The 26,903-nt window shown below is 31.8% G+C and overlaps 1 protein-coding gene across 3 annotated transcripts; it reads right to left on the reverse strand.

Annotated features, from left to right (window-relative positions):
• Window positions 1-23,027, reverse strand: LOC133193329 (AP-1 complex subunit sigma-2-like). Of its 3 annotated transcripts, none has more exons than XM_061329277.1 (5): window positions 22,957-23,027; window positions 17,292-17,470; window positions 15,501-15,609; window positions 15,109-15,246; window positions 1-279 (listed from the first exon to the last, which is right to left on the reverse strand). In XM_061329277.1, exons 1-5 carry the CDS (start codon window positions 22,957-22,959, stop codon window positions 223-225), a joined length of 486 nt encoding a protein of 161 aa, XP_061185261.1. In that variant the 5' UTR covers window positions 22,960-23,027; the 3' UTR covers window positions 1-222. The 3 variants fall into 3 exon arrangements, with proteins under 3 accessions (XP_061185261.1, XP_061185267.1, XP_061185274.1); XM_061329283.1 differs by lacking the exon at window positions 1-279 and adding an exon at window positions 8,726-9,536; XM_061329290.1 differs by lacking the exon at window positions 1-279 and adding an exon at window positions 12,290-12,400.
• Between the last annotated feature and the right edge of the window lie 3,876 nt (window positions 23,028-26,903).

Below are 26,903 nucleotides of genomic sequence, written 5' to 3' on the forward strand. Positions count from 1 at the left end.
AAAAAAAGCAAAAATTAATTTGATTCAAAGGCCAACTCTAAATAATGTATGAATGTAGTAGAAACAATTGTTTGTTTTTGATATGAAACGTAAATTAAGGAATTTAAAATTTTTCAACAACTCTCGATCTTTTCTTTTTTCTTTCCATCACATGCCAGTATGAGGTTAGTTTATAAGCTGAGCTATATAAAATCTGGAACCAGTAGTATGTTTTCTACAAGCCTAGGAACCGGAAACAAAACCCATCTCCTCCAGTAAACTCTTGGGTTCCTCAGATTCCTATCAAATAAACAAAATAAACTTATCCTACTTCTTAATATTATGTCATATGTTAACCAAGTTTTAGTGATTATGTGTAACGATGAGGCCTTTCAAATTAGTTACACCAAGAATAAAATACCTTAAGTAAATAATAATTATACAATTTTTATGCCTTCATTTTTTTTCAGTAGAAGTCTGCTACAGTACTGTAGTGTATATTGGTTTCCAGACTTGACACTTTGTTAGTGTGACATAGCCAGACTTAAAGGTCTACCAATCTTTGTGCCTTAATTCCTTAACTGGTCATCTCATTTCCCTTTAACATAAAATAAAATAAATGAAGATCTCTTTCACAATTTAAAGATGTGCAACAATCAATGTGTTGTAGGGCACAAAGAAATAAAACTTGAACAGATCTCTTCAAATAATTAATAAAATTTCTAATTCTCAATTAGTGCTTGTATTTATTCAATTTTATAGCATTAATTTGCTAAATATTCAGTGATAATGGATGTATGCAATAACTGAATTGTTATTCCCGACATCAACAATTGAATTAATGCTGGCAATAATTAAATTGAAGAGAGCAATTCAGACGATGTGTACCATAAATGAATAATAATGCTCTCTTCAAAAAAAGTTTTCTCTTTTCAATTGATTTTTTTTTATTATTCATTCAATTAATGCAGGGCATAACTTCTTTCAGAAGAAATTAAAAAAATTGACAACAGAATTTCAAAATCTGGTAAAAACATCCTTATTACAACTTTATATACTCTGTATGCATTCAAGATGCCCAGGAGAAGATGCTTTTCAATGAAATAATCCCTTTTCACTATATATTCAATATAGCCCCACCCTTATACCAGAGCCCCTGACCCAGGGGCCAAGATGTTAAGAATTTTGGAAGAGGCACCCTTGCTCATCATAACCATGCACTTAGTATGTTTGTTTAATAACAATGAGCAGAGAAGAAGATTTTCAAAGAAATAATGCATTTCTACTATATATTCAAAAGAGTCTCACTCTAACACTATAACCCCTAACTCTGGGGTTATGAATTTCAATCTTTTGGAAAAGACATCCTTGCTCATCATAACCACACAATTAGTTTTTCTGTTAAATACTCAGGGGCAGAGAAGAAGATTTTCAAAAACAAATAAAGCATTTCCACTAAATATCAAATAGACCTGCCCACCTCTACATGAACCCCTCACCCTGTGGCCACAAATTTCATAATTTTGAAAGAGGCATCCTTGCTCCTCACAACCATGCACTTAGTTTATCTGCTAAATACTTAGGGGTAGAGAAGAGGATTTTCAAAGAATTAATGCACTTTCACTTTATAATCAATGGAGCCCCACCCTAACACCAGAACCCCTGACCCAGGGGCCAAGATATTCATAATTTTGGAAAAGGTGCCTTTGCTCATCATAATTATATACTTGGTTTATCTGCTAAATACCTATGAGCAGAGAAGAAGATTTTCAAAGAAATGATGCACTTTCATTATATAATCAATAGAGCCCCCCCCCCCCCCTCCCTGCAGAACCCCTCACCCTGAGGCCACAATTTTGGAGAAGGCAGTGACCCTTGATGCACCATGTTTATTTGCTTTATATACAGGGGAGAGAAGAAGATTTAAAATAATTTATTTTCACTATATGACCAATAGAGCCCTGCCCTAACACCAGAACCCTGACTCAGGTGGCCAAGATATTCACAATTTTAGAAGAGGTGCCCTTGCTCATCATAACTATATAAGTTGGTTTATCTGCTAAATACTTAGGAGCAGTGAAGAGGTTTTTAAAGAAATAATGCACTTTTACTACATAATCAATAAAGCCCCCCCCTCCCCCTGCAGAACCCCTCCCCCTGGGGCCACAAAGAACAAGGTTCACTTAGGGCCAAAATTCTGAAAAACTGAAACTGCTTTGTTTTAGTTGACAATGCATTAAATTTCATTTAGACATTTGGCGATTGCGAATTTACCAAAAACGACGTAATTTGCTGGCCAGTCAATGCATTATGACATCATGAAATGCGTCATTTTCCTCATATCCTGAACAATTCTACAAAAACAGCCAATTTTTAAAGCTATTTTTCGATATTTAATATAGAGCGCAGTCTCTGATCTAAAATATGCAATTATTTACTGATAGAACCGTTTCTGAGGATTACAAAACATGTTTTATTTTTTAGATCGGAGGGTGCGCTTATATTATTTTTCTTCTCTGAAAGTACTTAAATATACCTGTTTTCCTTAAAATTCAAGAACATTGCAATTCCATAAAGCTTGTTTTCCAAGACCTGGACTTTAAGGAGAAAAATCTTAATAGGAAATGATAGCACTAAGTCTCTACTTTATTTTGATGTTTAAAGTGGTACATAAGGTGTTAGTCAATAAATTGGTATATCTACAGGGCCATTTTATGCATAAAGTGAACCTAGCTCTTTCACAATTTTGGAAGAGGCACCCTTAAACATAAGATATTTCATGCATTTTTCACTATATGCATTTATTACAATCATGCCAACAGTTTGACTGCTTGATGTCCAGGAGTAATGAACAAAAAACTTTTAAAATTTCACTCATTTTGATGGTTTTGACCCCACCCCTAAGGCCCCAAGAGGGCAGGGACCATGAAATTCACAATTTTTGTTCCCCTTCATTCATAGATGTACTATTCTTAGATTGGTTGAAAATAGTTCAGCGGTTGCAAAGAAAAAGCTGAAAATGTTAAATTGTTAATGCACAAAGGATAATGACAGACGAAATGGATAGCAATAGGTCACCTGAGTGACTTAGGTGAACTAATTAAAGAGATCAACAAATCCTTTATACCAAGCTCTAAATCAATTTTGTGAGAAACTAGAAAACTGACCAGTCAGCAAGGGCCCCACCGAGGGGTAGAAATATAAGGGTGCAGCTTACAGAATGAGAATTTTGATTGATTACAAAAATTTAAAAATGTAATATGAAGAAGAATATGCAATAACAACTGTATTTATAAAATTTCAAGATAATTCCTAAATATCCAACAACCTGTAAAGAGTGTCCCTGTATTTACATAAGGCAGTAAAAAACATCACATCTATAATAACTCAATTAAATGTATATTTAAACAAGAATAAAGCATGTGTTTTCAAATATCCCCTGGGCTTGACCTTAACTTCAAAACAAACATCAGTTGCAGACAAAGGTTAATTTATTTTAAAGTGACAAATAAAGATAAGTCTGGAAAATTTTCTGTCCCAGACAAGATAATTAATCCCAAGGGATTAATTGTACTGCTCTTTTATCCTTTTCTTCCAAGTTTACAATCAAAACTCTTTCAGTAATGATAGAATGAAATTATTATTGGACTACCCATTAAAATTAATAGATTTCTTGAATTTACATATGGCAGCCAAAAAAAAAAAAATGAATAAATCAATTAAATAAATAAATAAAAACAAAAAAATAAAAAAAAACATATCTTTATGTTTATCTTGTTTTTAGAATTCAATAAAATCATAACTCATTGTATATTTTACCAAAATAAAGTATGAACATTATTTAAATCCACATTGAGAATGAAAACATCATTCTGAACTGAATTTATTGATCTCTTCACAATTTTACAATTGTATAGTGAGATATAAATGTAAACTACAATGATGAAAAATAAAAACACATATATGGCATGCGTGAGTATGAGGATAGACAAATAGTACAATTATAGGTTTAGGTCTTTACTAGTTTGGGGAGCACGTTTTAGTAATTTTTTTTAATAAATATACACAGTTTTCTTAAAAATGACTGTTTATCTGAATTCATTATTTCTCTAAATGTAATTGTATTTTTGAATCGTAATTGTTTTTGTGTTAAGCATTTATTTCTTTCACGTGTCATTGCCGTACAATTTAATATGTAATGGAATTCATCTCCTATTTCATTTAATTGACATTTCTTACATAGTCTAATCTCTCTTGGCTCATTTAACCAACGTCCAGTTTCAATTGGCAAATAATGATTACAAGTACGGAATTTGCAGAAATTTATGGCTTCTTTTCGTGATAGAATTTCTAAATATTTTTCAAATTTTAGTTCGTCTTTGTATATTCTATAATTTAGGGTCTTTGATAAATTTTGAACATCCGAATTCCATTTTTGTTTAAATTGATCTATTAAAGTTAGTTTTACTTTCGCTCTTAACCAATTTGGATTGAAGGCTTGACTGTTCCAAATATTTGAAAGTCCACAATCGTTTAAGATATTTAAGACATTATTTATCCAAGTAATCTTCTTAGTCTTTTGATTTACGGTATCACTTAATTTAAACAGCAGACTTGATATTTTTGTTTCTTTTCCAAGTTTAAGTTTACACCAATAGGAAATAATACGCGTTTGTATTTCAATGGACATGGGATGTCGACCGAGTTCACCATACACCATACAGTCCGGAGTAGATTGTTTAAGGTTAAGAAGTAATTTACAAAATTTTAGATGTACTCTGTCTACAATTGCATTGTTCGAAAATCCCCATACTTCACATCCGTACAACAATATAGGCTGAACAATTTTATCGAACAGGTCTAACTGACATCGTATTGATAGATTATGTAAGCGGCCTTTCTTAAGAATTTCAAATATTGCTTTATTTGCTTTGTCAACTTGTTTCTGCTTTGCTTCCTTGAATGAACCTGACGTACTAAATAAAATACCCAAATAATTAATTTCATTTACAACTTCAATCAGCTGTTCGCCGTATTTAAACTCAGGCTTTTCTTTTTTCTTTCCTTTACTTATTATCAAAACTTTTGTTTTGTTAATATTAATCTTCAAATTCCATTTTCTGCAATATTTTTCAAAACAATTAATTTTTGCTTGTAAGTGCTCGGCAGATTCAGCTATCAATATGGTGTCATCGGCATATAATAGTGCAAATAATGTCAAATACACATTTAAATGTTGTTCAAACATAACAGATATAGTAGGTAAACCAATTGACATATTTTGTTGGAAAAAATTCTGCAGGTCATTTAGATAAATTGAAAATAAAAAAGATGACAAGTTTTCACCTTGTCTGACACCATTTTCACAATTAAAAAAATCAGTAACGTTATTATCATAAACTATCCTTGATTTGATTTGATTATACATACAGTATTCGTAATAACATTGTACATATTTCCATAAATATTGTTTGCACACAATTTAAACCAAAGAGCTTTTCGCCATACATTATCAAATGCTTTCTCGAAGTCTATGAAAGCACAAAAAAGTTTTTTTTTATTTAGTTTCAATAATTCTGATATAATATGTATGGAAAATATATGACCAACAGTTGAATATTGTTTTCTAAAACCAGTTTTATTTTCCTGCAATATTTCATATTCGTTTGAAAAATCGTTTAATCTATCATTTAATATGGATGTAAAAAGTTTTCCAATACAGCTTAAAATTGTTATAGGTCTATAATTTTGCGGATTGTTTTTCTCTCCCTTGTTTTTATATATTGGAAGAATATTTCCTTCAAGCCAACATTCGGGTAATTTACCTGTTGAAAAAGCTAAATTAAACAATTTTTCGAAAAGTGGGAGCATAATTTGTATTGATGATTTTATATATTCATTTCTTATTTTATCCTCGCCTGAAGCTTTGTTGTTTTTTAATTTTTTTACAGCACTAAGTATTTCATCTTGCGAAATGTATTTGTTTAGATTATGATTCAATTCTTCTATTTCTAGTGTTTTAATTTCATTATCTAGCATCTTTTCTATATTCTCTGGTATTTCAGGTGCCTTATTTAACTCATTGAAATAGCTAAATAATTTTTCAATATCGATTTGATCTGCATTTTTTTGTTTATTGTTTTTATTCAATATCTTCCAATATTGTCTGGGAGTTTTGAGTTGCATATTTTGTAACTTTTTACTCATTTCTTCACTATACTTATTTATTTCTCTGTCTAACACTTTTTTATAAGCCTTTTCTTTGTTTTTATAATTTTCTTTAGCATTTTGCGAACGTTTCCTGAAATAATAAACTTTGCTATTTCGGTATTTTTTTCTCGCTTTGTGACAAGCTGTAGAAAACCATGGCTTATTATTTTTATGAATGCTTTTAGTCGTTTTATTTTTGTTCACTTTAATTACTCCTAAAACTTGTTTAGCTGCATTAATATAATTTTTATTTAGTTCATTGACAATATTGTTGACAATTTTCTCTGGGTTTTCACTGGAATTTATTGCTTGGTCTATGTCTGATTTCATTTCAGAATTGACCTTAACTTCAAAACAAACTTCATTTGCAGACAGAGGTGTTAATTAATCTCAATTTGACAGAAACAGATAATGCTTTGGATTTTCTTCAAGAGGAAAGTTAATTAATCCCATGGGACTAGTTGCAGCTTTCATAGTTTACAATAGGAACATTCTCAGCAGTTATCTCTCTTTGCCCTGGCATTCATTCTAATGTAAAGTTAAGGAATCTACCCCACCACCCCAGCTCCAAACTGGATGATATAGAGAACCAAACTTAGCATCAAAATATGTCTTACTGCCTCTTCAACCAACATACCAAATTTGAACTTAATTGGTCAACTACAAAAAAAGTTACTAGAAAAAAACAGAAAATTTGTGGATGGAAGAATGACAGACGGACAGACAGAGTGATTACTATAGGGCACCCGCAAATCCTTGCGGGGCCCTAATAATTTAACCACATCAACTGAATTGATGCAGGCATATATTGGATTGACGAGACCAATCAAAATTTTTATATACACATTAATTTAATGTTGCATACAATAACTGAATAATGATGATGGTAACTTGGCACTCCATACCTTTTCTTCAAGCAAAAACAATTCTGAAACTTCATTCAGCTTTCACTGAATAAACAAATGTTGTTTTTCTTTGTTGAATTATCTTTTCATTATATATAATATATATACAGTTAAACCTCTATCTCGAAAATCGATGGCACTGTGAAAAAATTAAGATATCAGAGAATTCGAGATAATGAGGGTAAAATTCCTAAAGAATAAGTGGTTGGGATTTCCAAATTACTTCCAACATATCCATTATACTTGAGATATCAGTGTTCGAGATACTGAAGTTCAACTGCATTAATATTGTTAAAAAATTGCCTACAAATTAATCACTGTACAGTAGACACCATCTCTCAAATCAAGAGCACTTTTTCTACAGTTTTCTCACAATCTAAACACATGTTGCTTAATATTAGCTAAACCATTCACCACCTATCCTCATAAGGTATTAATTATAGTCAGAAAATACAATAATTATTCAATAGACATCTTTATTTTTCATACGGTAGTTGAACCAAAAATGGGCACACCAGTCTTTGTTTAAACAAGTGAAACAATAACTTCTTTCACACATTAACATGAATTTTCCTTAAACATTCACTAGGTTGTGATATATGCATTTCTGCAATTTTACAGATGTTGGTGTTAGACTTGATAATCTACTGAAACATATTGTTTGTCATTTGATTATGACAAAAGGTTTACAAAACTAGGAAATCTTTATCTCATACATGTATAAACAAAAATGCACTTATCATTAAACACAATAAAGTTTGAATGAAGTTCGAGTGCATATTTGTGACTTTTTTAAATAGAAAGGTGTATAGGGTAAAGTACAATTTGCTTATTATTTAATGGGTTTAATACTTCATTTATTATAGTAGATTTTTGAAACATGAAACCATATTTTTTAATAATTCATTGTAAATTCCTTTCCTTATTATAATACATGTAGTTAATAAAGTGTACACCATACTTTATTTAAGAGAAGTTTTGTATCCATTATTTTTTTCAAATTATGAATAAAAAACTGATACATTGTTTGTCATTTAAGGAAATCTTAAAAAAAAGAAATAAGCATGAATAAGAGAATACACAAACATGACATTTCCTCCAAGTTGTTTGAAGACCAACCTTGGTTTTTATCATAGGTTGCTTATTACAATTTTTTGATGAATAAACTACATGTATTATTGTAAGCAAATTGTACCATATAAGGTTTGAAATGCATGTAATTGTATCATTACTTTCACATAAAAGGGATTGAGCATATTTATATTTTAAATTATTACAATCCAAGGTGAAAGCTCACAGACATCTTCAGTCTGCATAATAAGGTTTTACTGTTCATACTGTATACAGGGTTATTTTCACCCCCTTTTAAATTTTTTTTCTATCCCACATGCAAACAATTCTGCCCCGTTTTAAATTCACCCAGACAGAGTTATGTTCAACAGGTTATTGGTACTCTGATTTCTTTGAATCTGACCCATTTTCAGTCACCAACTTGTTAAGGGGACAAAAATAAAATGACTGGGGCAAAAATTTCCCTGTATACAGTATATCATCACTCTCACATAACAGGATTTGACTGTATATATGTACATGTATCAACACCCTCAAGTACCAAAAATACAATTCAAGAATAAATATTTATTATTTATTTATAATTTCACAATAGCAATTTGACATCAGTATTTTACATAAAAACCTGGAGAACATTTACAATGAAAGTGAACTCTTGTCAATTGATGTTACTATAGAGACCATTTACCAGTGTGATGACTTGTCTAGCTGGTGCAGTAGTAAAAAGCAATGATGGCCCTAAACACAGATTTTCAATTTTAGTGATTGCTGGAGCAGAAGTCACTGATATAAAAGAGAGAAGTACAGTGTAGCATTATTAGAGTGCACCTTTAACATGTTTTAGTTCACAGCCAATTTTTCTCCATTCACTTTCATGGTAAATGTTATTTTTCAACAGATAATATAGTTACTTAGAAATATATTAGCACTACCTGATGTGGAAAAAATCATTATAAGCACCACCTTCTTTTTTTATCATTGTAACATACATTTATTTAGGAATTCTTTTTTTTCACAGGAAACATCCTTACAATAACATGCACCGACAAAGTTCTGTATTGTATTGTACAATTCATGCTTCTAAAATTGTCTTCATTTTAACTATAAATCCTTATGCCATTTTGTAACTTAGGTTAACTAATTTAATTGTTACGTTTACCACACACAGAATATACAGAATTATTACAAAGGTAATGGGCAAGGTCATGGATGATAATGCGATACAAAGTAAACCAGAAGCAGGTGTAATGTTAGTAAATTGTCCATAACCGTTAAATTTCTCTGCCTCCACTTGACTACCATTGTCATGCGCATGCAGCTGCTCAATCAACCGAGACCATGGTCCTCAAAGAAGCCCTGAGGAGTCTCTTCCTAGGGACAAAAGGAGGACATCATATATAAATTTGTTATCAACTACATTCAGGACAAAAGGAGGAGTCATATATAAATCTGTGATTATTTACATTCAGGAACAAAAGGAGGACACTGTATGTAGTAATGTAATTGCTATATATAGGACATAACAAGGATATCATATATAATAAATGTAATAAATTACAGGACAAAAAGGGGACATTGGATATGACAATTAACATGTTCAATTTCATTTAGAAGTTAGGAGACTATAATGTTTAATACTATCATATATCACTTTGGAGACAAAAGGAGATGTAATCACAGCACTATATTCCATTTCTTCACGGAAAGAAAGAGGACATATATGTAATCAATTACATTAAGAGGACATATATGTAATCAATTACATTAAGGACATATATGTAATCAATTACATTAAGAGGACATAAGTGTAATCAATTACATTAAGAGGACATATATGTAATCAATTTCATTAAAGACATATGGAATTCGTACTAGTAGGACAAAAGCATGATATGGTAGATAATACTTTGATTCACTACAATGGGAAAAGAGAATACTGCTGTTAATTAAATAAGGGATTTCATTTGGAATTTTCCAAATATTAAAAACAAGAAGTGTTTTGAAATGTCCTATGTAATAATTCTTAATAATGTAATGAATACATGGGATATCAAAATACAAACTGTAATCTATGTGACAATCAATCTATATTAAATGCAAGGAAATGGACTAAGAACTGCAATGATATGAAGGATATAATCAGTAAGATTAATCAAATATTGCACATTTGTATAACAGTTACAGGCAGTACTAACGATTAAATTGCTGATCACAAACTCGGGACGTTCTGAGGATGAGGAATGTTCTGAGGATGAGGAATGTAATTAAATTAGCTGTACGTCCTACTAAGACATCTGTAACTATAACAACGAATGTACCGTAATCAAAAAGTGTCAGCTATGGGTGACGGGAGGACAGTTGTACGAGCCAGACTAGAGATGGTACTTACATTATTCTTTTATAAAATGTCGCTTGTTATGTATGTAAAGTGTTTATCAAAAATATAGTTTCATATTTGTACAAATTTGTAATTCATTCATAACAAATAGTGAGTGGTTGTCAAAAGCCATAGAGAGATATTAATTTGTATATTGTTATTGATATTTGTTGTTCATTTAAAAGTTGTAAAATTAAGGATGTGTAGGTAAGATAGTCTTGAGTTCATGAAATCAATCACATCTTACAAAATCAGGTCAAAAGTACAAGGATACAGCAGACAATATCTGGTTAGAAATTTAAAATTCTGATTAATTTTTATTATAACAACATTTCTGGTAATGGTCCTTTAATTTTTAACAAATTCTCATTTATTTTTATATTAATGACAATGATTCTTAACTTCTTTGGCTAAAATGATACTCTTAACTTCTCTATCTGAAATTATAAGTTATGGAATATATCTTGTTTGTTATGTTACATGTATCTTAAGTGTTTCACATGGTGAAATGAGGTTTAAAGCGTAATAAAAAGACATAAATAAAAACATACAGTAATACAAATTCATAAAATAGAAGGCCCAAGAACCTAAACTGTCACCTAAGTATATCTGAGCCAATTAATGAGCTCTTTTTTTTCTTTCCATCTTTTTCAGTTGAAGAGACTTCCCAGTGCATCTCCAACTGGACTAAGGGTAACCGGGCTATTTGAAATTACACTACATGAGGATATTTTCTTAATAAAATTCTTTTTTGTAGTGGTTTCCGCTATGTGGACCATAGATATCATCCAGGATAGCTCAGTGGTTAGAGCACCTGACTAGTAATGCAAGTGTATCAGGTTTGATTCCCTGTCCAGCCATAAAGTTTTTTTTCCAGTTACATTTGATGCCATGACCAGGATTTGAAGATAAGTTGTTTGGGTTGTGTGGATAGGGGGTCTCAGCCTGGGTGGTTCAAGCACCTGACTGGTAATGCAGAAGTCCCTGTTTCCATGATCCTGGTCCAGCCATAAATTTTCTCCTTTCCTGTTACATTCTTTTAAATCCTTGTAACTGCAACATCAAGACAACCCCCCCCCCCTTTGCTTTACTCTAAATAATCTCCTTTTGGAAAAGGGTCTGGACCTTCATTTCAACTATCTGAATACCCACTTTCAAAGATGCTTTTGGCAAGTTTAGTTGAAATTGACTAAGTGGATCTAGAGAAGATGAAAATACGAAAAAATTATGGTCTGTGATCTATGAAGAATAAAAAAGATAGCAACAGGTCACCTGTGTCACCCAGGTGAAATAATAAACAACAAAGGTACAAAACATGACAACATGCATCAGAAATAATGATTATATCAGAGTTCATACTGACATACAAAGAGTGTTTCATTACAACAGTCATGTAATTTCTGGTGATCAAATCCTGTTATAATAAGAGCTATGACAAATTTTGCCTTTTATATGCATATAGAAGCTTACACTTAGAAGCAATATTCCATATAATATTATTACAATATTAATAACTGTTAATTCAAGAAGCACATGCACATTAAGAGAGAAGAATGCTTTTGTTTCAAGATATGAGTGTAATCAAGCATTTGATTTCTTATCTTTATTTTCTAGCTTCCTGAAATGATTAGAAGATGTGACCAATTTTCTCAACACTTTAACACAGACAATGTCTATGGATTTGGCATCCTGTCTGGAGTGAGAAAGAACACAAGACCGGGGACTAAAGTCACAGCCAGACGCCATTATCATGCAAAGAGACTGCAGGAAAAAAGTGATGACATAAAATTCTACCGTTTTTTTTTTCTTGTCACTAGTAGAGACCATGCTCTTTCAGGGCTGTTTCAAAAGCCTCATCCTTTATAAATACAAAATATACATAATATATTTGATTGATAAAGAACATAATATTTAGCTGTAAATAAAAATATCACTGTCTCTTATATGATGGTCTTAATTTTGACAACACATTCTCATAGCCATACTGGTCAGGACAGAGACCATGCTTCCATATCTTTTTATTTCATAGTATAAGAGTAAGCTAGTTTTAATATTTCCATTTACTGACAGTGTATTTGTCGTAGAAATGAATCAAATAACTCAAAATTACTTGATTTCATGGTAAAGAATCAAATCATACCTAGTCCCATCAAGGGTGGACCTTGACAACCCTGACACACCCCCCCCCCCCCCCCCCCCACACACACACACACATTAGACCCATCTATGGCAATACATTAGAAATCAAAACTGTAGAGTTGTTTACAGAAGTTTATTGAAAAGAACAGCTGTAGTTTTGGAGAAAGCTTTGACTTAATTATTGAGTATTGTATTTTAAATTATCACAAATGCATCTTAAAGCTTGCTTAAGTCTTGAAGAAATATATGGACCTCTTTAGCAATCACCAGTTTAGTGAATGCAATAAAATTCTGTCATCTTTTCCTCATTAAATCTACCATGAAGGTCTAGAATTCTGAGTTATTCATTAGCTACTGTTGTGACATGTTATTTGTTATAAGTAATATACAGAATTATTTTCTTCCTGACTATCATTTGTAGTTATATAGCTCACAGCTATAGTATCACTTTGACTTACCATCATCTAGAAATTCATCAACCTTACAAGAAAATCAGTTTTACATTTCACTATTAAATAGAATAACATGCATCACTGTATACAGATTTTTTTAAAATATGTTATTGATAGAGCTATTTCTAAAACTTTGTTTTAGTAATATTAAAATACACCCTTTTTCTTGCAGTCTCCTTCATAAAATTGAGTCCAAAGTGAGTTAAGGCTGTGTACTAGCTTGTTCAGTTTATATACAAAGTACTGTACTGTATGTACTATATTTTACATCCTAATTTTTTAAAGAAGAAAATTCCAATCACTTGCCCCCCCCCCCCCCCCCCCCCCCCCCCCCCCCCCCCCCGCTTACCCTGATATTTTCCAAATTTTGAATTTTGGGTCGACATGTGTACCTCAGACTATAAACTCACTATAAGCAGTTTTCTGTGGGGTATGTGCAGAGAGATGACACTAGCACCTAGCAGGAACACTGATACATGGGGGACCTAGCAGTTACGGTGGGGGACCTTCTTTTTTTTTTTTTTTTTTTTTTTTTTTTACATCACCTACTGTTGTAAGCATGCATGCTCGTAATTCAAATGGGTATCCATGAATTATTTTCCATATAAACCTTTGAAGTAAAAAAAGGGTTTTATTTACATTGTATTTCATTGTGACTATATATAAGCTATAAATATTAATCTTAAGTACTCTTGTTGGATTAAAGTTGTATCATAAATACCTTCCTTTATTATAAAGCAAACATTTCTATAAAAAAGTATTTGAAAATATTTCAAATTTTAAAAAATCTGTTGATAATAACTGGTTAAAAGCATAAATAACAGTATTTAAAACTAATCATATCATGTAACTGTGGTTAAATACAATCAAACATGCACTTGTTACAATAACACACATGCAATATGTATGTTTGTATAATGTTAAAGTACAGTATATGAAATCTGTTTTAGATAATAATCATTTAATTCCAGATTTAGCACTGCATTCCTCCAATGAAATGACAATAGTGATTCAGACATTACATGTGTAACCTTTGTTTTGGGGATACGAATTCTTAACTTTTCCCTATAAGTTGTTATTGATGATCAGAAAATCACAAGATGAAGAGGTCAGCTGCAAAAACTTGACATTTGTCACTAAAAACTAACTTTACATGATGAAAAGATATATAATTTTCTAATACATGGGAACTGATTCGTGATTAATTGCACAATTCATGCCAATGTGTTACTAGAAATATATAGAGTGCACTTCATGTTTAGATTGTATATTTGAAAACTGCATGTTGACATGTTTGCAGTATGCTGATGTAGACAAGAGTCTTAAAAGACTAAAATGTGCTAATGTAAAGAAATATTTACAATTTACTGATAAAAACATGAAATTAAAGCCAGCTGAAAAGATTGAAGTTAGTGATATTCTTATGAGGTTCATGTAATGTTTGGATATCTTTGGAGTGCAACAAGATAAAACAAACCCATCTCTGGTCTGACTGCTGTGGTGATCAATAAAATGACACTAGCTACTATTTGAAGATTTATAAATCTGTTTTATGAGCCTAATATTTATTAATTATGGCATTAATTAGAATCTCACAGTTTTGTAGGAGATCTGTAGAGTCAAACTATTATTTTTTTAATGGATTGTGTCCAACTCTTTTAATATTTAATTAACATTGAATTATTGCAGATAACTGACATGAAAACTGACTTTCTCAAGAACAAGATCAGTGATGTGTACTATGGCTATTATAAGATTGTGATCTACCAATTAATCAACATTTGTATGAAACTTACATATATGAACAATCTATAGAGCAGTTTTAGCTAAATTATGACAGAATTCTAAGCAATATAAACATCAGCAGACTGGAAAGGTATGAAATGTGCTGATATGAATCGAGTTTGTCCCACGTCCTAAGGGAAATCAATAAGATTAATAATTTGAGCTGTATCGTGAGTAGACTATGACCCACCTCTTGGAGGAGATCCTGTGCAGCGATGGCTTTTAGGACATTCTTTTTACTTGTTTCCTGAACCTCTCCACCCAGTAGCAGCTCATCTAACATAAAGTAGGCTTTCTCAAAGTTAAAGATGATGTCTAGCTCACAAACCTATAAAATAATGGCCATTCACCTGTTACAATAGGTACTCTTGACACCCCGCCCAAAAGAAAAGAAAAAAATTGGGGTTTTTTCACATTTATATTGCAAATTTACTGAGTAGTTAAAAAAAGATGTGCTTAGCAAAACTTTTAAGTAAAATTCAAAAGCAAGAAATTTGTAGTTGCAATGGGAAAGGATCCAAGACAAATTTTTCTCAAGGAGCTTTATCTTTAATTTTACACATAACTGTCTTTAATACTCACACTTCCAAAATACTTATCCAATAGCTCTACATATCTGTGTATGATTTCTAAGGTTAGGAGTTCATTGTCTTCTGCCTCTATTGCACAGCAAAAGTACAGGCTAGCATATCTGTAGGAGACATTAACATGATTAAGTTGCCATTTGTTTCAATTTCTTTTCCAAGATCATTAGTTAAATTCTTATACCAAAGATATTTACAAAAACACATTTTTCTGTTTTATATTAGTCATGCAAATAAATTTTCTGAATTCATTATAAGTCTACATGAATAAATATTAGGATGCTCTTATCCTTAAATGCAGAATTTACACCACCAAGTATGTAACAATCATAAAAGGTTCTCCACATCTGAAAATATAACCACAGAGGATTTTGCAAAGCAGAATGTGAGAGCACAAATGCTTGCTTGACCTGATGATCTAGATTTCACTTCATCGGTGATGATTTTATTGTTTTTCTTTTTATTTACCATGGCAACACCAATTACTGAGATGTCCATAGTATCTTAGTGTATACAAGTGTACCAAGTTTTATAGAAATGGGACCAAACTGCAGGAGGAACAGCGTTATAAAAAAAAATTCTCAGATTAAAAATAAGTTGTTGGTAACAATTGCAACAATGTTCATTGATTTAAAAAATGAAACTCAGAATCAATGTTGCCTGTTTGCATACACTAAGTTTTACTGAAACGATAAAATGTTTACAGAAACAGACAGACAGAATGGAAGGATGAAAGACATCTTAGCATTGCCTAAGCTTTTTACTGCAATTGCATGGTCTTTGAAAACTTATTGATGGCATCAAAACTTAGTATTACTATACCCATTCATCTGGTATAACTGTTTTTTGTTCTCTCTTTTTTTTTTTAAAAGCTTATGATTTTTTCCTACATTACATTCAATTTACAACGTTAAAAATAGCTCCACACCATATTTCATGCTCATAACTCTAAAACTTATATTGGTGACTGATGTTTGTATTTTCTTTTATTAAAACAAAGGGGTAGGACAATTTGAAAATGGTAGACAGGAACAAGAATCTCAAACTTAAATTCTCTGCCATAGACTGCTGAACTGTCTAAAGACTGACACTTGGCTCAGATGCTTGTAGATATTGTTACAGTACATAGAGTCTTTCATTTTTCTATCTCTTTCATTAATAGTGAACACGTAAGAATCCCCAAAACTACTTGTAGTACAGAAAAAATTTCTATATATCTGGACAAGGTGAAAGACACAATTACTTAAGTTGTATACACTTAAAAAAAAGAAATCTGTGCATTTCCAGTATCCTGACCAACCGTTATTTTACACACCTACCGTACTAGTTTTCATTCAAAATTTGGATTTTGAACTGTACTTTTGTTAACTAGTACAGTTTTCTCACAGTGCAAGAAAATGTATGTCTCAGGCACTGTAAAAATATGTCTATCCATGTGCTTTAAAGAGTACACTTGTTGTTTATATTTATTCATATATGTTTATGTATGTATGACGAAAAGACTGCATCGAATAATGAATAATTACCTGATGCTTTCAAAATATGAAGTAAAGTAAAAAAAGAATTTTGCCTACCTAACTAGTAACTACCCGAATTTTTTTGGCATGTTACTAGAAACATACACTTTTTTTTTGGCGTTACTAGATAGTAGTTGTCAAAACTGAAATGTGGCTGCAGATTTTGACCATGCACAGCTCATTTAACAATGATGCACATAAATTTAACCATGGCGGGTCGCCATGGTAAAACCTCTTGTGGATAACCCTGATCATTGCATTATCATATATACCTTTTGTACACAATTTTGAGATCTTTCCACTCCAAGAAGCTACACATTTTAGGTTTGCGAGACAAAACCATGGCCACCAATTCTCTAGTGATTTTCTTTTTCACTTTATCTGGGTGAGCAGTATACCATTTCTGCAGTCTCAGCTTTCCCTGTCGACTAAACAGTAACATAAACTGCATCTGTAATGTAAAATAAAACACATAATTACATGTAGTTGTGTAAAAGTACATAAAGTTAGTGAAGGGAACTGGTAAGAATTTCATAATTGATAATTGGGTTACTGTAATTAACTAATTATCGATTATAATCGGACATTTACAAAGTCTATCAATTTAGTTAATTAAATGGGTAAATGGAAAACTTTCTGCATATGTATTTGCTGTTTATTTGGCTGAAAAAGAATAACGAATATCATCTGAGTGTTTTATTGAGTGTGTATGTTTTTCCTTAATTTTTCTTCATACACTGTACAGATATAAAACTTACGTCCCAGGAATGTGCTTTAATTGTTACCCGGGTATGGATACAATATTGTCTGTTCATCTCCACCATTACAAATCACAAATAAGTTAATAGATAAGTCACAACTGGAATATTCAGCTTAAAAACTATTACGCTTGGGGAAAAAAAAAGATTAATTGTAATAAAAATTTTGCAATTGAGTACTTGGATTATGCCAGCAATCGACTGATTTTCGATTATAATTGATGGTTGGAACAGCACTAAATGAAACAACTGTATATTCTGTGTAGTGGTTTTAGCTCATAGGCACTCCCCAGCTTAATTGTAAAAAAAAAATATATATCTACTATACTATAAACATAACAAGGCATGAAACTAGCCTCCATGTTGGATTCCGCTTAGGGGCACTTTCTGACTAATAGCGAGAATTTCTCGCCCAAGTCGGACTTTTCTCAGACATCGGAAGCTGTCATTTATTGAAATATAATCAAATCAGGTTGAATCTTGCAGTACGCTCGTCGCATTCACATGTTTTCTAACATTTCTCTGCAAACCAAGGGCGAATTTGTTGCATCTAAACTAGTTCAGGTTTTGGTTTAAGGTTTAAAACTAGTTTTTAAACTGGTTATAAGTTTCGATCCGGTTTACCTTGGTAAAACAAATGAACAGTTTATACAAGATGGCATCTAAAAGATGCATGCATGATTAATTATATTAATATTAATCATGTTAATTGGAAATTTAAAGCGGAAATAATGCTGCTGATGAATAAAAGAGGTAGAACAGCAAGAATTTTATGACGTTTTTCATGTGCATTTACAATGTAGGAACCTTAATATGAAGAGCTAGAACATATTAACCAAATTACACATGCAAATAAAGTTAAAATCTTTTTCTTTATAAAAGATTCCAAGAAATTATAGTTTTTTCTTCCTTGTTTATCTTACTTAAAATGTAGTATTTATATTTATAATGCCTCAAAGATTCATCAAATGATCAATTTCCACATTTTTAACACATGGAAATATAAAAACTCAGGTATTTATGATACATGTACTACTCTTTAGATTTCCAACAATAAAACCGTCTTTACAGTAAGTTCTACAATTTACCATACATGTTAAAGTTTGTCCAAATGATTCAAAACTTATTTTTGAAAAGGAAAATTTAACATTTTCTGTTCATTATCATTGAACAAACACCATTACAATATGCAGCATTTATCTATTCTCTGAAGCCTTCTATAAAACATCAGAATGTGGCATTAAAGTCAAAAAGAGTTGTTTGTCCTCGAAAAAACAATCATTTATAACTTTTTTCTTTATTAAAATAGTCGACACCTTTCATCACCGCCATACTGGAATACTTCCCGCTCTTTCGTAAACTGAACAAACCACCATCGGAGGTGGTTTGGTTGGTTTAACGAACTGGTTTCAGTTACAGCAGAAGCAAATAGAAAACCGGTTCTGGGTTTAAACTAGTTTAAGGAGGGGGGGGGGCACGTTTAAGCAGATGAGTCTTCAATACAGAGGTGGATTTGACCGCGGGGGGGGGGGGGGGGGGGGGGGGGGTGTAAATGTATAGTAAATAAATAGTATAAAATAAAGCGGATATTTGCAGAAGTAAGTTCTGTACGAAAATTGTGAAATGTATTGGAAGAAAAGGAACTACACATAGGGAAAAGACTTAGCTTTTCTTTTTGAAAATTCAATGGTGGTACAGAGACACCAAAACAGAATAATATAATTTAGAGGACGAAATAAAGGGTAGGGGGCTGGCTTTTTTTCGAAGCAAAATGTTTATTTTTATGCCATTGAAGGGCAGTTTATCTATTTCTAAGATGATTAGGAAATTCAAAGTTTCTTTTTTATTTCTACTACACCCAAAAAAGTGGGTAGGAAAAAATAACGAAAAAATGAGAAAATTAGAGTTTGCAGGGAGCGATGGGAGGGGGAGGGGGGGTTATGGTGACCGTTACCATTACTCAAAGTCAAGTAATTTATTTTCTTCCTAGTGAAAAATAGATTTTTTTTCTCAACATTTTCAAGGACAGATTTTTTTTCCCTCCAAAATCTGCCAGCACCTATCAGAATCAAATAGTTGTCCCCTCAGAATTACGATTTGAATCCTTTATTGCAGTTTTCATGTGCAAATTCACACTTTATAATCTTGCACATGAAGAAATTAATAGTTTAGCATTTTGTGTATATGTTTGTGTTTATATGTGGTTGTCGCCGTGAAATCAGCGCGGGTGGGGTCCAGGAACTTCATTGTAAGGACATATACATAGTAAACTAGTCTATTAAATGACTCTTAATCTAGCTGCCTTGCTTTGGATTTGTTAACTGGACTGAAGCTGGTTTTCAGTCAAAACTAATGCCGTGCGTCCTATCATTTTCAATGGAACACTGTAATAAAATCGACAAAGAGTGAGCTGATGAAGTTAGTTTTAGCTTTGTAAATATTAACGATGTGAAGATGCCAAATAAATGTTTAGAAATAATTACCCTTACAACATATTTAAAACATCCAAGCCATTATATAATATTTTAGTGAAAATTTTGAACTTGTTATTAAACTTTAGAACTGTCCCATTTTATTATCGTATATCTGTATGAATCCATCTATAATAAATAAGTCGCGCTATCAGGCTAAAATATACATGTACTTGTATATTTATTTATTTTGCAATAAAAGTAATACTTTATACTTTACATGTATGTAAGTAACACACTTTCCAGAGACGAATCCGTGATATCAAGGGGGGTGTCAAAAAGATTAAGTGGTAATAAAAACTCATAATACTTGTAGTAAAAATAAGTATTAAAGCATACGTTTTATCAAGAATTTCTTTTGTATTAAATATTTTCCCCCTTTTCTTTTTTTCTTAAAAATTTGAAAGAGGGCGACCCCCCACGATAAATCTGCCACTGTCTTAAAGACTGTATGTATATAGACTCATCTGCTTAAATGTGCCCCCTCCTTTCGCCCCTATAATTTTGCCAATGCATGAAAATACTAATACTATGCAATAGAAAACAAACCTAACTTACGATTCTCCTCATTCAATAATATTTTTTTCTTGTCAAAGAATTGTTGTTCAGTCACGGTTGACCCCCCCCCCCCCCAATCACACACACAAACACACACTGAAACAGCTTTTTATGGGCCTGAAAATGTATATAAAATCTTGCAAGGTCCTATTAATGTAAAATTATATTTATTTCACGGTACATTCGTTCGTTATGAAAAACAACGTTAGCTTTCAATGAGATGCACTTTGAAGGTGAACGAAGATCGAATTATCTATACCCCCATAAACCTTTAAGTTCCGGCCGAGGAGACTTGGTTTGCAGAGAAATGTTAGAAAACGTGTGAATGCGACGAGCGTACTGCAAGATTCAACCTGATTTGATTATATTTCAATAAATGACAGCTTCCGATGTCTGAGAAAACTCCGACTTGGGCGAGAAATTCTCGCTATTAGTCAGAAAGTGCCCCTAAGAGGAATCCAACATGGAGGCTAGTTTCATGCCTTGTTATGTTTATAGTATAGTAGATATATATATTTTTTTTACAATTAAGCTGGGGAGTGCCTATGCTGGGAACAACTGAAAGGAACTAACAGGTCCATTACAATCAATAAATTAAGCTACATAGCTTGAATTACCTACATATATAGCTTTACTTATCTACCGGTACCTGAAATAGCTTTAAGATTTTTTTCTTAAATGAGCATTTTTTTCCAGGATGTATAAAAAAGCACATTTTGATGCAGTAATAATTTTCAACTTTGAACTGATCTGAAAACAATTCGTGAAAAATCACCCTTGAAGATGTGTCTCCTTCAGTTCAATTGCAAAGTTCCAAGAGTTTTTGGGCTATGTACAACAGTCAGTTTGCAACCAAACAGTTACTATTTTAATGAAATAACAAGGAGGATCAGTCCTGGTTTACATATGATACTTGATTTGTAATAATTCAGCACAATGTGCAAAATGTGAAGTAATCATACTTATCCATACCTCACGGTCACCGCACACAAGTTGGTGTACAGTTACTCAAACAATGGAAATGCATCTTCTGCTTAAATGTATTTAAGAGCAGCAATGTTTAAACTATCTTTGCTCTTATTCTGCATTGAGAAGTTGATGGCTCGTTTTAATACTCCCCCTCAACTTCTCTACGAAAGGCCTAATAAAAGCAGTTCAGAGATTGACTAAATAAAGAACCAAAACGGGTCCCACTTTGATTGACGTATTAGGATTGATGCATTATCATAGACATATTTTGGGTGCACAGATGTTGTTTTGCAATGGAAATGCGATTAAAAATACCCATTCTGCTGACTTAAAAACATTTATCACGGTAGAACACATACTTAGTACGATATCTGTGTCACCGGATTCGTTTATTCATTCAAAACTGCGTTTGAACCCAGTTGACCTCTAAAAAAAAGTCTAAACTTTTTCTCCAGATAAATTGGATTAAATGTTCCAGTGTTGAATAGTAATCCGAAGAATAGTTTTAGACTTTTTTTTAGAGGTCAACCCGGGTTCAAATGCAGTTTTGATTGAATAAACGAATCCGGCGATACATATATCGCAAATAAGTGTTCTATCATTAAAACATGTTTTAAGTCAGCAGTATTGGTATTTTATTTGTATTTCTATGGCAGAATATCATATGTGCATCCAGACTACGTCTATGATATCACATCAATCCTAAAACATTGAACGTTCTTCATTTAGTCAATTTCTGAACTGCTTTTATTAGGCCTTTCGTAAAGAAGTTGAGGGGGAGTATTAAAACGAGCCATCAACTTCTCAATAGAGAATATCTTTGCTCTGTGTTGCTTTTTAAAACTCCATAGTAAAAAATAATAGAATAAGTCACATACTTGCAATTTTTTTGTCTATTTAAAATAAAAAGCAAAATTGTGAAAACTTGCAGTGAAATAGCTAAGTAAAGATACTTCAAATAGCTAAATAAAGCTACGCTGGTAATTCAATTAAGCTATGAAGTTAAATGTAGTGATTGTACTAAGACCTGACTAAAAACATGTAAAACATCATGCATAATAATACCATAAATTATGAAACTGAATATGTTCACGAGAAATATTAAGTGTCGATTTGTTGAATGTGCTTTGAAAAAGAGAGAGCATTACGTTATATTTTCCCCCATATAATTAATATTTTACCATTTTTGAGAAAGGAAAGGCGTGACAATTTGTTTTTTCTTTTTCTTGCCTTTCTACGTCATTACTTCCGGTGTTCGATCTTACCAACAAGTCGTACTCTGCCTATTCGTATTCTTACGTTGACACTCGTTCTGATCTATGACTAAATAAGTAACTGCAAAGTCTCAGCTCGTTTAAAATGGATTTCAGTCCACATGTAAATGAAATCTTAGGGAGCGCAGTTAATAATAATTATGTAGCCCCACTGTTTAAAACCTTTAGACAAATATTGACGCCATTGGGGTTTGTCTTCCGGATTGTTAAATGTAAAACAAATTAATGAAATTTTGAATTCTACTTTCAATACACTTAAAAAGTTGTTAATAAAGATTCTGACACTTTCAGACAAGAAATACCATTTTTAAAAAATGTACCAGACCTATAAACATTAAGTTTATGCATATAACGTTAGCAGTGGTACCTTTTCTTTTTTTAAAAAAAAACAAAAACATCACATTTCTTGTCTGAAAGTGTCAGAATCTTTATTGTAACAACTTTTAAAGTGTATTTAAAGTGGACTTAAAATTTTGTCAATTTATTTTACAATTAACAATCCGAAAGACAAGACCCTAGTAGGAGGGGAGTATTGACCTCCCTCCCCTTTTGAAACAGTTGCTACTACGGGCCTGCATTAAACAAATATACAAACATTCTAAAGTATCCAATTAATCAGAAATATATACTCTTGCTGTCCATTGCAGTTTAATATAATTTACACATGCCATTCAACATACAATTTAAAAAAAAAAAAAATATTATTATTACTATTATATTATTGTTATTATTATTAATTTTTTTTAATACTCTTTTCCATAGATTATGTATCTGTTTATTCTACATGAGGCAGAAGTGGATTTCTGTATATCCTTTAGCACCGACTCTTGCTGCCTCTTGTTGATGTATCAGACATTTTTTATGTGTTTAGTTATATGTATAATATAAAAAAAATTAATTAATACATCAGGGACGTATACTGTCTAGTTGTTTACGTTGTGACCTGTACCAAAAAGCACATTAAAAGTATTCCTTTTGTTGATGGAAGTTACAATTAATGCAATTTTAAAAAGCATTTTTTTTAATTACAGTTGAATGATGTTGAATAAAACCCAAATAATGGTTACAACTTTGTATAATGAATTGTGGTAAAACTGATACGTATAAATTAGAGGTCCTGTCAAAAACAAGAATTGGTCACTTTTTTATTGATGTTTTTCAAGACTTTTTTTCAAAACAGTTAAGTGGGTAAAAAAAAAAGAAGAATTAAAGAGTGCATTTATGTTAGAAATTATAATTACCCCTCCCCCCAATGAATAAGCAATAATTCCAACAATTTCCAAAAATAATTTATATTCATTCTTCAATATGAAATATCATTACAGGTGACTCTCGATGGCTCGAACTCCGATCTCTCGAAGTTCTCGATCTCTCGAAGTGAACCTCCGGTCCCGTTTTTTCCCTCTATATAACTAAGCAAATTTACTTCCGATCTCTCGAACTTCCAATCTCTCGAAGTTCTCTATCTCTCGAACCAAGACCTGGGTCCCGTTACACATATTTCATTGTTTTTTACTCTCTATCTCTCGAAGTTTTGATTGCGCGTGTGTACACGCCAATCAAGCGTAAAATTAATGCAGCTTGGACTTACCTGGATAACAGTGAACGCCTGGGGCTGGCGTGGAGGTGTTAATTGGGTGTTTACATAGATGACACCATACCTGTGAGCTTCCGAGTGTTGATATAAATTAGTAATTGGTTATAATTGGTAAATTATAAACGAATTGCTTCACAACTTATTTTGACTGGACGGCGAGACGAAAATTTTTAGAAAATAATTTAAGAGGCGTGTCAATAATTTTCCATAGATTATGAAGTTTTATTAGAGTGTACATAATCCCAGCATGACAAACATTGCACAAGAAGAATTAAATACCGATTTAATACGAGAAATCTGGTAAAGGACCCGATTAAGCCCTGGGGGTAGCCACACCGACGATTGCTATTCAGGTTTTATGTAATCATGAAATGAGAACAAATAAATATTGAAACTTAAAGAGATCGTTTTATTTATTCAAAATACGATCATTGTTGTTGAAATCAAGTGAATTACCTATAAAATACGAATGAAAATGTGCAATGATATTATCAACATATACTTCCGGTATTTATAATAGTTGAACAATGATGATCGGAACTGAAAATTCCGGATTTTATTCACTTTCTATCTCTCGAACCCCTCGATCTCTCGAACTTTTCTCACGGTCCCTTGAACTTCGAGAGATCGAGAGTCACCTGGTGTATTTGTTTATATACTGCAAATTATATGAACAGTATAGTCAAGTAGTTGAAAGAAGTAATTAGGGTTTCTACACAGAATTCGAATTTTGTAAGTGTTGGAAAATTGCACATCATGCAGTTGTATTTTGGTAGATAAAGCGTGTTGGACGTGCATTTTAAAATGAAGAATTGGATATTATATATCAAATGGCGATATTTCTAATTTTATCAGATTTAAATTTAATTTTTTCTTTAGAAAAGTCTCATTTTTCAAGTTAACATGGAAGTTAAAAATAATCCCAAAATTTATTCTATTTTTTTTATTTTATTTTATTTTTTTTTTATTTTATTTTATTTTATTTTATTTTATTTTATTTTATTTTTATTTTTTATTTTTTTTTTTGTTCAATTTCTTGAAAATTTGGGTAGGTTGGTCTTGAAAAACAACTAGAAAAAAAAGTGGCCAAAACTAACTAATTCAATCTAAAATGCTGGAAAATGCACCATTTGGAGCCATTTTTAAAGAAAATTTCCCAACCCCCACCTATGGGAGGGGGACACCCCCTCCCATGCCCTCCCCCTTCGGCCCTACGGCCCTCAAAACCCCCCCACATGGACTTCTGGATCCGCCACTGCTATTAGTAATAGTAATGCACATCATTGCACATTAAGTTGTATCAATTAAGAGTACAGATATATCTTAAATCAAGACAACCTATGTCTACATGTGAAACTCAAAACACCACCAATGTACTAAATGGGAAGAATTGCTCTTCATTATATGTTGTATTCTGTCTGTTATCTTATCTGTAATTATACATGTTATATGTTTATGCCCATTGAGCCCTGATTTGGTAATAAATCCTATTCTATTCTATTCTATACTGCAGAAATTCATCGCAGGTCATTGCAGACAAGAATACCTGTTTCGAGTTACAAAGAGTGAACTTGATAAGTCTTGTCCTCGAAGAAAGCATGTTGTACAATAAGGTATTTAATTGCCTTTGGACTAGTTACATTGAATTTACCATTTGCCTTCTCTTTAATAATTATTTTAACGTAAAAGTAACTTCGGCTTCAATAACCAGCGTTCTAACATATATATATATATATATATATATATATATATATATATATATATATATATATATATATATATATATATATATATATATATATATGGGTATACACTAGTATAAATGTAAACCAGTTGTCAAAACAAGGTTTCCATTATTTTGTTTGTAGGTTTATTGTGATTTTCCACCCTAGTGCAGGTATGCCCCTAAAATAATCATATTTTGAATTATTCTTTAGATCCCATCCTATCAAAATATCAAAATTTTATCCACGGGCAAGCCTGTCCTGAAGGACTTCTATGTCAAAATTCATATTAAGATCGGTGCTTTAACTAGGAAAATGTTTTAGCCAAATTTGAGGGTTGATCTTAAAATTGCAAATAAAAAAAAATGCTTCAAAAATGCAATTAAAAAAATCAAAATAAATATTCGTTAGTTATTTTCTACTGTATACGAATATGACTGTATATTTTAATTTTTTCCCCAATCAATATTTCATTGACAACAAAGCTAGTGGTCTATGATTAAATTACGGAAGCTCATAAGGGCTGCACCTGT

The sequence above is a fragment of the Saccostrea echinata genome, unplaced genomic scaffold (assembly GCF_033153115.1).
Source record: "Saccostrea echinata isolate AGI-Se365-2 ecotype Australia unplaced genomic scaffold, CSIRO_AGI_Sech_v1 ptg000001l, whole genome shotgun sequence".
Lineage (NCBI taxonomy): Eukaryota > Metazoa > Mollusca > Bivalvia > Ostreida > Ostreidae > Saccostrea > Saccostrea echinata.